The 13,893-nt window shown below is 50.2% G+C and overlaps 1 protein-coding gene across 1 annotated transcript in view; it reads left to right on the forward strand.

Moving 5' to 3' along the window:
* Positions 1-4,195: 4,195 nt before the first annotated feature.
* The window catches only part of WNT8B (Wnt family member 8B), a 28,694-nt gene continuing 18,996 nt past the window's right edge, over positions 4,196-13,893 (forward strand). Inside the window, exon 1 of the mRNA XM_084634892.1 lies at positions 4,196-4,423. Within this exon, the coding sequence (XP_084491018.1) occupies positions 4,356-4,423 (68 nt within the window). The 5' untranslated portion in view covers positions 4,196-4,355. The remainder of the gene's footprint in view (positions 4,424-13,893) is intronic.

Consider the following 13,893-nt stretch of genomic DNA (forward strand, 5'->3'; position numbering starts at 1 on the left):
GAACAAAGACTGAATTGGGGGAAGTGATGGTCCCAGGCTAAAGGGATTTTTAGACTGTGAATGGAACACCTGGGGATTCCAAGCTGTAAGCAAGTCCACCTTGTCCATCTGTAGCCTGCTTCTATCATCTCTTTGGCTATGAATAGCAGATTCTCACCCTATCTATTTAGTATATTAAGTTTAGTTTGCATTTTTTGTTTATTTGCAAAGTAATCTGCTTTGATGTGTTTGCTTTTATAGTTAATAGTCTTGTTTTTGCTTTATCTAAACCAGTGTGTGGGAATCATAACTCGGGGGCAAAAGACTGTTGCATATTCCTCTCCACATTGAGGGAGGGGGCAAATTTTATTAACTTACACTGTACGGTTCCAAGTGCAGTGCAAGTTGGTATAATTTTGGGTTTATACTCCAGAAGGGTTGCGTGCCTGAGGAGCTGGTAGTTGCCCTAGCTGTAGCCTTCCTATGCAGGGGCTGGTCAGAGGGCCTGTATGTAACTGCAGCTGGGTGTGTCCCTATCTGTATGAATGCTGGTGATAGTGCAGACTGGAGGGATTTGCAGTTTGTCACAGCAGTACAGTGTAAGAGGGAGCCCAGGCTGGTGGGTCAGAGGCCTCAGTGGTACCCCAGTTCCAGGTGTAATTCTAAGGCCTGTTGTAGCAGAGTGACTCCCCAGCTGACTCCACCCCCTCATGGCTAGGTGTAGCATGCTATCCCAGTCTGGTGCCCCAGGAAACAGCTGTTTCCACCTGCGGTGGTCTGCCTCTTCTTATGACTCAGCCAGGTCACAGTCAGTCCTGCAAACAATTGCCCCAGGACCTTCTGCTACTCTTCAGCCCTGATATTTTGATGTCCCTTTCCTCTGGGCTTTCAGTAGCACTTACATCTGGGAGCTTGGGTCATGCAACCTTCCTCGGAGCTGGCAGGGGAACCCAACTCACCCTTACCCCGGGTTCCAGCCCAGGGACCCTGCAGTGAGCTCCATCAGACTCCTGGCTGCCTCTCTGCACTACTCCCCATCCTGGCCTGCCTCTAGGCCCTTTCCCCTACCCCCTTCCCAGGCTCTGCAGAGCTCTTCCCAGCTTCTTGTACCAAACAAAGCCTTCCAGGGCTTTCTCCTTTTATCAGGGCTCTCCACAAGAGCTTGCCTCACAGGTTTCCCCTGGCCTGTCTCAGGGCGGATCCCAAGATTCTCTTCAATGCTGTGAGAGCTGGAGCACTTATGAAGAAGGCTCCCTTCCTCCCCAGCAGGGTCTGGTAATGAATCGATTCCCCACTTCCAGTTGCCACCTGGGGGATAATTAGGCTCCCGATAGTCCTCTTGCTGCCAGTGTGGGGCATACACCCCATCACACCTGTGTGATACAGGAGATCAGACGAGCCCAGTGAATGGTCCCATCTGGTCTTCCACTCTGTGAATCTATCAGTTTTATACCCTTTTGAGCCCTTCTCAGCCACTGTGCAGAGCTTTTTCACACTTTTTTGACAAATTTGCAGCATTTTTAGACCCCCTTGAAAAACTATTTGAACCATGTTCGGTGCCTGGGCCCTCCAGATCCGTTTTGGTTGCTTTTTAAGGCACTTACTGGGCACTTTTCAGAGCTGTTTGCCCCCTTTGAGGGAAATATTTCTATAGGTCTTGGGGCATGGTGGTTTTAGGTTAGTGATTTCAGTGGTGTGACTCCTGATTTACACTGCAGTGAGAGAGAGGAGGTGAGGGCAACATTTCTGGCCATTGGTTTCACCAAATTGTTTTGGTTGAAAGGAAATGTTCTGATTTTTTAAATTTGAAATTACTTTTTGTTTGAAATTTTCATTCAATTTTATTTTTTTAAAAGGGTAGCAAACAGTAAATGAAACAGTGAATGAAATATTTGGCACTTTTTCAGTTCACCAAAAGCATCAAAAAATTTTCATTTCTGCTCGACCCAAATGTATTGTTGTTGTTTTTGTTTTGCCAAGGAACCAAAACATGAGTTATTCACCCAGCAGCACTACTCAGTGTGCCATATGGCTAACTTCAAACATTCAAAATTCATATGCTGGACCCCCCCAACCATGAGATTGGCTTAATAATCATGAGATTATTACAAATAATAATACATTTGGGGGTGGTTTTCTCTGCTGCTCTGTTTCTGAACCCTTAAGGCACACTTGGGCCAAGTTTTTAGGCTTTTCTTTGCTGCTACATGGGTGAAAAACATACTTCCGTCTTAAATGATAGCTGAGTCTCTCCCCTAATGTCATGACTTCAGGAGCTAGGGCGCTAAGTTACATCATATATCATGAGACCAGTGGAAAAAATTAGGAGAACTTGCAACACTGGCCCAGGGATAAAGATCAAGATCCAGTGACTCTATTGATTGGTTTCTTCCTGGCTGGCTGGCTAAACAGAACTAAGCATATGCTCTCATGCTGTGAGCCAGGGGCTCTTGTGTGACAGCTGGGAGCCGGGCTGCCCCCTAGGCATATGCTGGGAGCTGTAGAGTGTCAGGCTTGCAGGGAGAATTCCACCTGCTGGGACTGGGAGAGGGAGAGGCAGCATACTGGGATGGGAGCACCGGTCAGTTGGGGTAGGGGAGTGGGAGAAGGGGACAGCAGGATCAGGGGTGTCTGGGCTGGCTGGCCCTCTCAGCTCTGGCACTCTGCATGTCAGGCCCCAAGAGTGCAGAGCCCTACGAGGCTGCACATTCCCCTTGTGCCCATGGGATGCAGGACAGGGATGGTCTCGGGACCAGGAGCTCGGAGCGCCTCTTTGCAGGCTCCCAATCAGCATCATCCTTCTGAAGGGAGATGGAATCTTCCAGTCCATGCAGACGCCAGCAGCCTCAGCCCTGAGGTCGGGGAGGCTGCACGACTGCTATCCAGTGACCTAGGTCAGAGCTTATGTCTCTGTCTGAGATCATGGGACCCAGCCAAGAACGGTTTGTCTGTCTGAAGTGGCACTTAGCAAAATCCAGTTTCCAGCCAGCCTTCTCTGAACAGTCGCCTGCAGCTCTCACGCTCTTGTCGCACTCCTCACCTCACGGGCACCGGTTCCAATTCTGCCCAGGGCAGTGAGGTGCTGACCGCTGCTGTAGCTACGGAATGAGTTTGACAGGTCCCAGTCCAGCTCCCTGCAGACAAGCCTCACAAAATCCTCCCTTGCAGCAGGGCCAGAGCTAGGGGGTCTGGACTAGCTTCTGGCCCCTAGAGGGGGATCCTCCAGGGTAGGTAAATGAGAGCCACAGTGGATGGGTAGAATGGAGGAAAAATTCTGTCCCCACAGTCGCTGAAAAGTTCAGAGTGGTCGTGGGGGCATAATGACATATGTGATATTCTAGGAGGCCAGGGAATTGTTACAAGTGTTTCAGAGCAGATACTGAGTGAGCTATTTTGGACTCAGTCAGCCCCTGACATGCAGCTATCCTTCAGTACTTCAGTAAGGGATCCGTATCTTGCCCGAGCTCTGATGTCTCTGGGTTGTGACATCCCCTCTTGCTGGACTTTGCAGGAGGACGTGAAGAGAAACAAATAGCAGGGAAGAAGGTGAGATGGGTGACTGCCAAGTCTGGTGGTGACCCCCAGGGGACGCCTCCCTGCCAGTCAAAGGAGGGCAGCTCCAAAAGGGGAGCTGGGATAGGCAGATCTGAGGGCAGGTCACCCTGAAAGAGGAAGGCCATCTGGCTCTAGGAATCGGTTCTATTTCCTCCTAGCTTGGCAGGGATATTTTTAATATACCCACATCCCAGCCTGGTCCGCAGACTCAGGGTGCCCCACTCTGACCTCCAGTTGAGTGGCCCCCACTCCCAGAAGCAGAGCACATTCTCTCTCTCCCGTGCACATGCATCTACACAACTCCTGGTTGCAAATGAAGTCTCTAAGGCAGGAGATCAAGGCGTGCAATCCAAGCCCTTCCCCGTTGCCTTTGGGGGGGATGGAGAGGCGGGGTGGTGCTGGTGGAGATTGCATCCAGTGATTATTTTGAGGGATTTGCTTTGTCTCTTTCTTTCTCTCTTTTTATTTTTCCCCCTCTTATCCCTTTCGTGGTGCATTTGTCTTCGAGGAACCTGGGGTGTTCTTTTGATCAGCTCAATCTCTCTCTGGCACTTGTGTCCTGATTGGCTGAAGGACTTAGGGAAAAAAAATCTTTAATTAAGTAGATAATCTCTTCTTCGGCAGTTCTGCAGCTCCATTTCACCACCCCCTTTAGCTCTCACTTTGGGATTGGTCACCCTCCATAGAAGTTGGGACTCAGGGGACATGCAGCTCCTTATTGTACTGGGAGTGCTGGGTGGAAAATAGCCCTATCCCTTCCTTATTTTGTTTTTGATAGCCCAGTATTTTAGGATCTCCTTTCTCCCCTCACCATTTGGATTATGTTTCACATGGACCCTTATCTATGCATCTTCCTTCTCATTTCCTTCCTCTGCTTCTGCCAGGCCTGGTAAGTAGAGCATCTCACTTTGTGCCATGGGCAGGTGGCTGGGACGCACCCCGAGAGACAGCTAATAATGTTCCCTTTTGCCTTCCTGAGAAATCATCCCTTCCTTCCCTGGCATTTTACTAAGGTCTGATACTGACTGAGTCCAAACTTTCTCATTGCCGGGCAGGTTTTATCTAGCAGAGAACGACTCTGTCCCTTTCTAAAACTCACTGGACTGCATTGTCAGCGGGGGTAAAGTAGTGTAGCTCCACTGAGGAGAGTCCAGGGGCACCTAGCCCATCATTTCCAAGTGGGTAGAAGACCTAAGCAGAGAACCAGGGACTTCTTCTTTGCCAGAGATTCACAGTCCGTGTGGTTCTTGTCTTAATCAACCAGGACTTTTCTTCCCCAGTAGAGCAGCCCGGGGCTAAAAGTTCAGGTTCTACACTGCGGTATAAATGCCTAGACAGATACATCGATAGGACCATGATGAAACCCAGATGTGGCTGAGCTGGCTCTGGGTAGGAGGGCTTATGGTCTGAAATGAGCATATTTGGATTGTCTGAGATGAAGATTTCACTGTAGAGCCTGCTGGAGTTTAGCTTTATGGTCTAATTACAGGTTCTGTGTCACTAATCATCCCCCATTGTCTGGACCCGGGCAGCCGAATTAAACCCAATCTCTCCTAACACGAACACGCAATCATTTCACTGGGGCCTAGTGCCCGGTCCTGTCAGTTTGTGTTTAATTTCCAGAAGTGTTCCGAAGAGGGTGCAAAGATTAAAGCTAGACTGGATGCAGCAGCATTCCATAGACAACAGGCACCTGCCTGGCCCTGGCAGGGGGATGGACTCCCATGACCTAGTTCTGGGGGTTCTTGTTCATCTGAAATTCCTATCAGGTGCCAAAGTCTCTGTCGGACCCTCTATTTCTGTTCCCCTTCTGGGGAATATGCTCTGCGAGTTACCGGCTCATTCCTACCCAAAAAGGAAGGCTTCTCCCGTTGATGGGTCAGAACCCACCTTCAGAGCCCTGGGCTCCGGAGCTATTCGTGTATAAATGAAAGAATATCAAACATACAGCCACCAGGACTCAGGAATACACCAAATTAACTGCCTGAGAGTTACTCCCAGTCTGCTGCAAACAAGGAGGGAATCCTCTTTCAGCTCCGACCTTCCCTCCTCCCTCACACACGGCAAACTCACAAATACTTTCCTATGCCAAACTAGAGGTAAATCCTTCCTGGATAGCAGGAAGAGGTATTATTCTGTAGTGACACTTCATAGCAAATCTTCCTATATGGGGCCAATCCCCTCCCCACCCCCCTTCTATATACATATTCCTCATCACCCAGTATGGACAGATTTAGAAGACGTTAAAGAAGAATATCGGAGTTTGTTAGGAAAAGCTCAAGGCACAAATGAGAGTTAAGGGCTCGTACCCCATTGATTTTCATGCCTAAATGCCCTCTGTGTCTTTGGAAACCTTCCACCTGATGGAAAAAGTTGTGGGCCCAGTAACGTCCTGCTTTGCTGAAAGGCTCACTGACAGCCTAAGAGACAGGGATTTTCAGAGACTATTTCCAGTTTAGTTTCTCCTCCCCTCCACCCTCACCCCCATTCCTAGCTGTTCTTCACCTGATCTGGTAGCTTTAAAAATAACAAGATTCCACTTTCTACTCATCAGAGCAGACAGGATATTGGGATTTTGGGGGGGTGGGGGGGGAGGGTTTGTGTCTGTATTTTTTAAAACTGATGCTGTTGCTAAAATGGCTGTGTTGGCTGGTGTTAGAACAAAACATTGGGGTTAAATTATTTTATAAGATATGGTAAGGGAGGGAAAGGAATAAAAAGTGGAAAAGAAAAAAAGTGAATGTAAAGACCCAAATGCTAAGAAGTCGCTTCTCCTTTTGCAGTCTTTGGGAATAATGTATCATTGCAACTTGCTCTTTACTCTTAAATTATGATTTTTGTCACTAATTTTCAGTGTCGCTGGTTTTACATTATTCCGAAGGTGGAAGGGAGGTTTCTTGTGTGTGAGTGGCTTTGGGAGTGAATTGGGTCCATTCTTTATTCTTGCAATAAATAAAATAAGAAATAAATATGAGTCAATCATTTATAGCCATTTTCTAAGCAAGTCCCTTCAGGAGCAGATATCAAAGAAATACCTTAAAACAAGATTGCCTCAGAATCCCCGGGCCCGATTTGCAGCGGGTGTAGCCCCATTAATCTCAATGCTGATTTGCACCACCTGAGGATCTGGGCCTATGTGTCTGGTCAGACAGAGAGTAAACATAATGAAAGCACCGAAGGCTTGTTTGCGTTATAGCCATGTAAAATGCACTGGACCAGATCCTCAGCTGGTGTAAATAGCCATAGGCTTCCACTGAGCAGCATCAGGTCATACCAGCTGAGGAGCTGGACTTCAGACTTATTTATTTTTTAATGTTATTATAATTTTGTAAAATATGATGAAACTAAGCACCATCACCTGCACCTTGTCCTGATTTTGTTTTTTAACCTAAATGAAAAGGAGGGATGCGCATCCGATGAAGTGAGCCGTAGTTCACGAAAGCTCATGCTCAAATAAATTGGTTAGTCTCTAAGGTGCCACAAGTACTCCTGTTCTTTTTGCGGATACAGACTAACACGGCTGCTACTCTGAAACCTGACCTAAATGAATATGGCAGCATTTAGAGGAACAACTTGTACTAGTCCAGGGGTCAGGCATGGACTGACATACAAGATCGGACTTTTCTCCTTCTAACTCCTGAGCTCTTTTGATTCTACTTTTTCCATGGCGTGCTCGCCTGGCACTTGAAGGAGGAATGAAAGGAGGAGTGTGAGGTACCTAGAAACAGCGGACAGTTTTGCTGCAGCATGGGAGTGATTACAGGAGCCGGCCTTTCTGTGTACATTGGGCCAGATCTTCAGCTAATGTAAATCGCCATAGCTCCTTTAAAGTCAGAGGAGCTGCGCTAATTTACACCTGCTGAGGATCCGGCCTAGTGCCACATTCTGCTCTCCTTTACAATGGGCGTGGATAAGTAGTAACTGAAGTTAGTGTAACATAGATGTATGCAAACGGGGAATGAGATCTGCAGCAGTTTGCATCTGCAAACAGTGAAGAAATGATTGAATGGGTATTGTCAATATCACATCACATTTCATCACCACTGGCAAATGGACTACATACCTCCCTGTGGTGTGTGGCCAGCACAGAGATGTGGTCTCATTAATCAGATCATACTGGCGAAGAAGAAGCACAAAGAATTTGGCTCTGGTATTAACCTTATTTGCTTCTCTGACTAAGCAATGAAGAGTGTCCAGTTACTCTCCCACCCATAGATTTGTCCATTCTGAAGCAAATCTTCCTCATAACCAAACCGTCTCATAGCCCTGCTACCAAATCCTCCGCAGCTTTAACAGTTACAGCTAGAGGCTGCTGGCACTAGAGAGTATATTATTATAATGGGTCTCTTCCATCCCTGATGGCTATGATCCTGTCCCGAGGCCATTCAAACCACTGAGCAGCCAGCACACACAAAAAATCTATCCCTTTAAATTAATAAAAGCATTTGGACTCTCCTGTTTGCTCAGCTGCAGATGGTGAATGGGAATATACGGCCTTTGTAGCAAACTCTGACGTGTCTCCTTAAAGGGACGGATCCTCAACACCAGTGGAGCTATGTTGATTGATCCAGCTGACGATCTGGTCTTTTATGTTTTAGATAAACTCTGAACTCGTGCATTACCATCCTCCTCTCCCAAAGCCACCGCCACTACAGTTCAGACACAGATGATGGTGGACCCTAAACAGAGATCACTGCAAGTAGCTTGCAAACTGATGACTCTTGAATAGGAAGTGTTTGGGGTTTCCTCCCAAGGAGATGGGAAGCAAAGTATCTAGCAATGCCAGAGAGGAGTTTCAGACTGGAGGCAGCTCTTCTGTTGATCCAAAAGGATGACAGGAGAGGATGGGCTTCCTTCCCTCTCCTAGGTCTGCCTCCACTGGGGAATTTTGTCTAAATATTCCCCCTGTTGCTACCATTGGATCAGCTTCACCCCTGGCAGCCCGGCTGAATGAGCTGTATTCTATTCCTAGCCAGTGAAATCCTGGCTCAACCAAGTTGGTAAGAGTGTAACTAGCATTTCCCCCATGTCCTCGAGAACTGCGCTGAGCAGGATTAGGTGAGAGGGTGGTGCCCTGTTTACACTCACGCAACCCTGGACCTGAGCTGGTGGTAGGAGATTTTAACACAGCCCTAATCTTGCTCTGGTCTTCAAGAAGTGGGGACAAAGAAAGGGAGGGTGTCGTTTGCCCTGAAGGCCCACTAGGGCTTTCCATTGTGTTTGTATGTCCCCATCTGACGCACAAAACCATGCTGCAACCTCATTCACAATCTATGCCCTACACTTGCTGAAGGACCATTAGTCCCAGGGGTTTTGTGAAGAGACATAGCCCTCCATACAGTGACGGAGAAGCCATGCTGGCTAGCTGAAAAGTACAGGGCAAGCAGTTTGGCACAGAGCTGTAGCTAGCAAACGTGAACCTGAGTTCAGTCAGGCTCACTGCTTGGCAAGACTATATGCTTTAGTTACATTGCAGAAGCAACCAGCAGAGACCAAGCCCCCATTGTGCTCAGTGCTAGACATGCAGGTCATAGAATATCAGGGTTGGAAGGGACCTCAGGAGGTCATCTAGTCCAACCCCCTGCTCAGAGCAGGACTAATCCCCAATTTTTGCCCCGATCCCTAAATGGCCCCCTCAAGGATTGAACTCACAACCCTGGGTTTAACAGGCCAATGCTCAAACCACTGAGCTATCTCTACTTAATGAGTTTACAGACAAGGGTTTACAGACAGGGGTCCCTGCCTTAATGAGTTTACAGGCAAACTGGACAAAGGGCAGCAGAGGGAAAGCACTTGATTCACTCATGCAACAGGTGGAGCTGGGGCTAAACCCCAGGTTGCTGGACTCCCAGACCAGAGTCCTAGTCCTTGGCCTGTGAAATCCGAGTCCAGCTGACAGAGTTCCTGATTTCAGTGGAGGAAATGTCTGTTTCCTGGGGGTTGTTCATCGAGGGCTAGGTGATTGGTTGGGGCAGGACTCCTTGCCCGCTGGCACCAGCCGCGTCCTACTCTGTGGAAGCCAAACTGGTATCCTCCCTGCTCTGTTTGACAGGGGCCCACTCAGGGGCTTGTGCTACTGCCGGGTCCCAGTGCTGCCAAGGCTGGGATAACATTTGTGTTGGTGTTGTTAGGAGGTTGCCCCCAGCTATAATGAATGGCACTGCCTCTTGCGGTGTTTCTCAGGGAGCCTGAGGAGATGCCCAGCCAGGGTGGTCCCCAGCAGGCTCCATTTCCTCCTCACGCCAGGACAGCACCCTATACATTTCCACACGCCCCAAGGCTCACAGCACTAGGCGACCTGAATTGCAAACACACAGCGAGAAAAGACCCGTTGCTCTCACTCTACCCTCCTGGGAGCAGCGTGGCATGGGCAGACCTGGCTGGGCCACGAGGCTCCAAGCACAGACCACAGGGCCTGTGCCCCTTTAGGACAGATCTCCCTGATCCTGCTGCCCAATGCAGCTCCCTTCACCCAACTGATAAATAGTCTGTATTTCAGACTGGTAAAAAGTGCAGGCTGTTCCCTGGAAGGCCAAGATGCTGGCAAGGGAGCTGCTCTGCCCCTGAGCTTTGTTCACCAGTTCTCCAGGGACCACTTCCCCTCATTGCTGCCAGGGCTTGGGGATCAGTGCTGAGAAGGGGAACTTTGCCAGGTCTCTGGCTAAAGCCCTTTGGATCCTGCATTTAAAAGCTGGGGGGCGAGCAGCTTTCCCGGAGTCCAGGCACAGTGGAAGAACAGAGCCCCTGGATCCCTTACCCCAGCAGCTGCTGAACACCCTCGACACCCACCAGTTCCAGTGGGAGTTAAGGGTGCTCAGCAGCAGGGTTGGCTCAGCACCAAGTACAGGGTGGTGGGGTGAGAGGGGGAGACGGCGACACTAGGCAAGCAGCCCTGTATAGCCGCTTTGCTTCTGTTGGGTCAGTGATGCTGCTGGCTGCACGTAATGCTGATGGAGGAAGTGGAGGCTGGTAGGCCAGAGGAGTGAGGCGCGTCGGCTCCATCTGCACCAGCGCTGGGAGGTTAGGTTCCCAGGTGGCGAAGAGGTACCCGCGCTCGCTCTGCTCCAGCTAGCTCACTAACCACGGCAGCGGGGGTGGGCTTGCATGGATGGTGGCTTGGGCCACCCAAGTATGCGGCCCCGCTGGGATGCGCTCTGCCAGCCAGCCCAAGACACCCCTGTGCTAGCCTGGCTGCAGTGGTACTTTGGTACGTGTATGCCAGCGGGGAACTTCGCCTGCCAGCTCCCCTGCAGACGCAGCCCTAGATCTCTGCAAGCTGCCCTGCGGCATGAGCCCACTCTTGGCTACAGGCAGCTCCTCGCTCCCCTCTGTTACATGGCCTAGATGGGGGGAAATGAATGAGGAGAGAAGGGCCATGGAAGGGCAGTGGGTGGGAAGCCAGCCAAAATTCAGGCTCATCCCCTCACAGCTGCATGATTCCACCCCACAAGCCTTCAGGGCTCCCTGGGTTTTCGAGGGCTAGGACTGGGACATGCTCCCTGAGGAGCCTCCAACCTGCAATCTGAGCAGGTGCTTATGGCAGCATTAACTGCCAGAGAGCCCTGCTGTGGCATGTAGCATATAACCGGGCTGGGGGAGCACAGGACAGCAGCAGGGCGACCTCTGGATCTGCACGGGTAGAAGAGTTGTGGGGGGATCAGACCACCTGGGCTGTTCTCTGAATCCCTCATGGCTCCTTGGGATCTGATGAGGCCTCATTCTCCTCTGCACTGCTAAAACCACATTGTCCCCAAGAGGCTGATTGATGGGACTGCCACACCTACTACCTCACCGCCTTTTCCAGCTGAGTTCGACCCTCCCACAGGCTTAGCCCATGGAGAGAGGCACACAGCCCTGCTTCATTAGCTGCTAAAATACAGGGTTAGGAGAAAGTGGGGTTGTACGGCCCCTAGCACAATGGGCCCTGATCCATGGTACACAGCATCCGCATCATTCATAAAACGGACTGAGCTCTATTTTAAAAGGAATGGGATCCACGTAGTTAAAGATCATTGGAACAATTTACCAAGGGGTGTGGCAGATTCTCCATCACTGGCAATTTTTAAATCCAGATGGGATGTTTTTCTGGGTCTCTGGCCCGTGTTATATAGGGGGTCTGACATGATCCCAATGCTCCTGTCTGGCCTCGGAATCTAGCAATCTATAAATAATTTGATCGCCTGCCTGCCCAGGGGAGGAGATATGTCCTCTCCTGGGTGACCCAACTGAAGATACAGAAGCAAAGAGGTTGGCCGGAGAGAGATGGCATTTTGGCTTCTCTCCGTGCAAGATGCCACTGTCAGGTTTACTCTGTCACTGACTCATTTTGTGGCCTTGGTCAAGTCAACTGCTCGGTGCCTCAGTTTCCCCACTTGTAAAATGGAGAGTATTATGGCTACCCATCTTTCTAAAGCACTTTGAGATTGGCTGGTGAAAAGGTGACAGTGGTAGGTCTGATTGGGATTATTAGTTTGCAAATCCTTGGGAACAGAACCATTCCAGCCTGGATCAGACCAATGGCCCATGTAGCCCAGTGACTTGTCTCTGATGGCAGCGGGCACCAGCTGCTTTAGTGGAAGGGGCAAGAACCCCCTGCAGCAGGCAGTTCTGGCCCCTGTTATCTGAGGCTGGCTCATGCCCTGGAGCAGGAGAGGTTAGATCCCTTCCAGAAACTCGCCATTAAATCCTCAGCTGGGGTCAATCAGCATTGTTTCGTTGACTTTAATGGAGCCACGTTAGTTCACACAAGCTAAAGATCTGGCCGGATGCACTTAGACTGTCAGCTCTTTGGGGCAGAGACAATCTTTCTGAGCTGTGTTTGTACAGTGCCTGGCGCAATTGGTCCTGGGCCATGCCGGGGGCTCAGGCGCTACCTCAATAATAATAAATCATTAATCACCAAGTCCCCAGCGGCACCGATATTTCCACTAGCCAGTGGAGCATGAGCACAGAGAGCACTGAGAGCTCAGCACGGCCTCAGCCCACTAGCCCAGCTGCAACAGCACGTACATAACTTTAATAAAATGGGGCCTGATTCTGATCAGCAACAGAACACTGACTCCACTGGAGTTACGCCTGATTTACACCAGTGCCAGATCCAAACCAGCCCCATAATCCTGGCCAATCTCAGCTGTTTAGGCGGATTTCTTGTATGACAGTCGTTCCCTTGGGCCCCAATCAAGGCCCAGGGCCCAGCCCTGGTGGGCGCTGTACAGACGAGCAATAAGAAAGCAGTCCCTACCCCCGACAGTGCCCAGGCTGAATTTAGGACGAGACCCAGCAAGTGGGTGTGACACAGGTAGTGGTGACACGGGCACATTTTGCAGAGTAGGCTGTCATTTCAGCCTGGGATCAGCTGGCAGAGTCTGTAGGGACCCTGGCAGTCTGAAGGAGGGATGGCAAGCAGAGTAAGGTAGTGACTTTTCTCACACCTCCATGAGAGGCCGGGGGAAAGGGTGCAGGAGACGGCGGGAGAAGCAGACTAGCAGGAGATGGAGGCTGGCACGGCTGGCAGAGCAAAGGGAGGAGTCAGTGGCTGGAACGGCTCGGGTCAGGAAGGTGGGATGAAAGGAAGGGCCTCCAAGGGGAGGATGGAAGGCCCGTGTTGGAGGCAGCGGAGAAGAGGGAGGCAGAGGGGGGAGAGCTCAAAGCAGAAGGATGTTCCCAGAAGCAGCCTTTGAATAGACTGGAATGCCAGCCCTGAAAAGGGGAGATGACAGTATTCAAGGCACGAGATGAGAACACTCAGTTGCTCCCTTTCTGTTCACCCTGCCCGATCAGCTCGCCCTCCCCTGCACCCTGGCGCAATGTGCAGTTTGGATGGGGAAGGGGTTTTCAGTCACTTTCCTGCATTCCACCATTTCTCACACAAAGCTCCTTGAGTTCTACAGCACAAACACCGAGAAGGCTGGGGAAATTCAGCCACAATCAGCTACTGCAGCCTGGAAAACCCCCGTGCAGCTGGATGCTTCAGGGAGCAGCCAGCCTTTGCTTTTCTCTGTCTCTACAAGGAGCAATTTCTAGTGCTGTATGGCTATTGAGAAGAAGGACAGACTCAGACTCAGAAGATCTGGGTTCAGTGTCTGGCTTTGCTACATGATCCCTCTGTGATCTCAGGCAAATCTGTTTCCCCATCAGCAAAATAGAAATTATACTTCCTTTATCTGTCTCTTATGAAGTGTTTGTACAGCACCTAGCATAAAGGGGCCCTGAGCTCAGCTGAGGCTTGTTGGTGCTCCTAATAAAGCGCATAAAGTTTGCAGTCCAGATGTGAGCCCCTTAGCTCTCCCAAGCAAAGCAAGGGCAGGTTGGGTTGGTACTGAGCTGAAAACCCAGGGTGGTATTACTGATTCAGTAGGC

The sequence above is a fragment of the Lepidochelys olivacea genome (genome assembly GCF_965140295.1).
Source record: "Lepidochelys olivacea isolate rLepOli2 genome assembly, chromosome: 7".
Classification (NCBI taxonomy): Eukaryota; Metazoa; Chordata; order Testudines; family Cheloniidae; genus Lepidochelys; species Lepidochelys olivacea.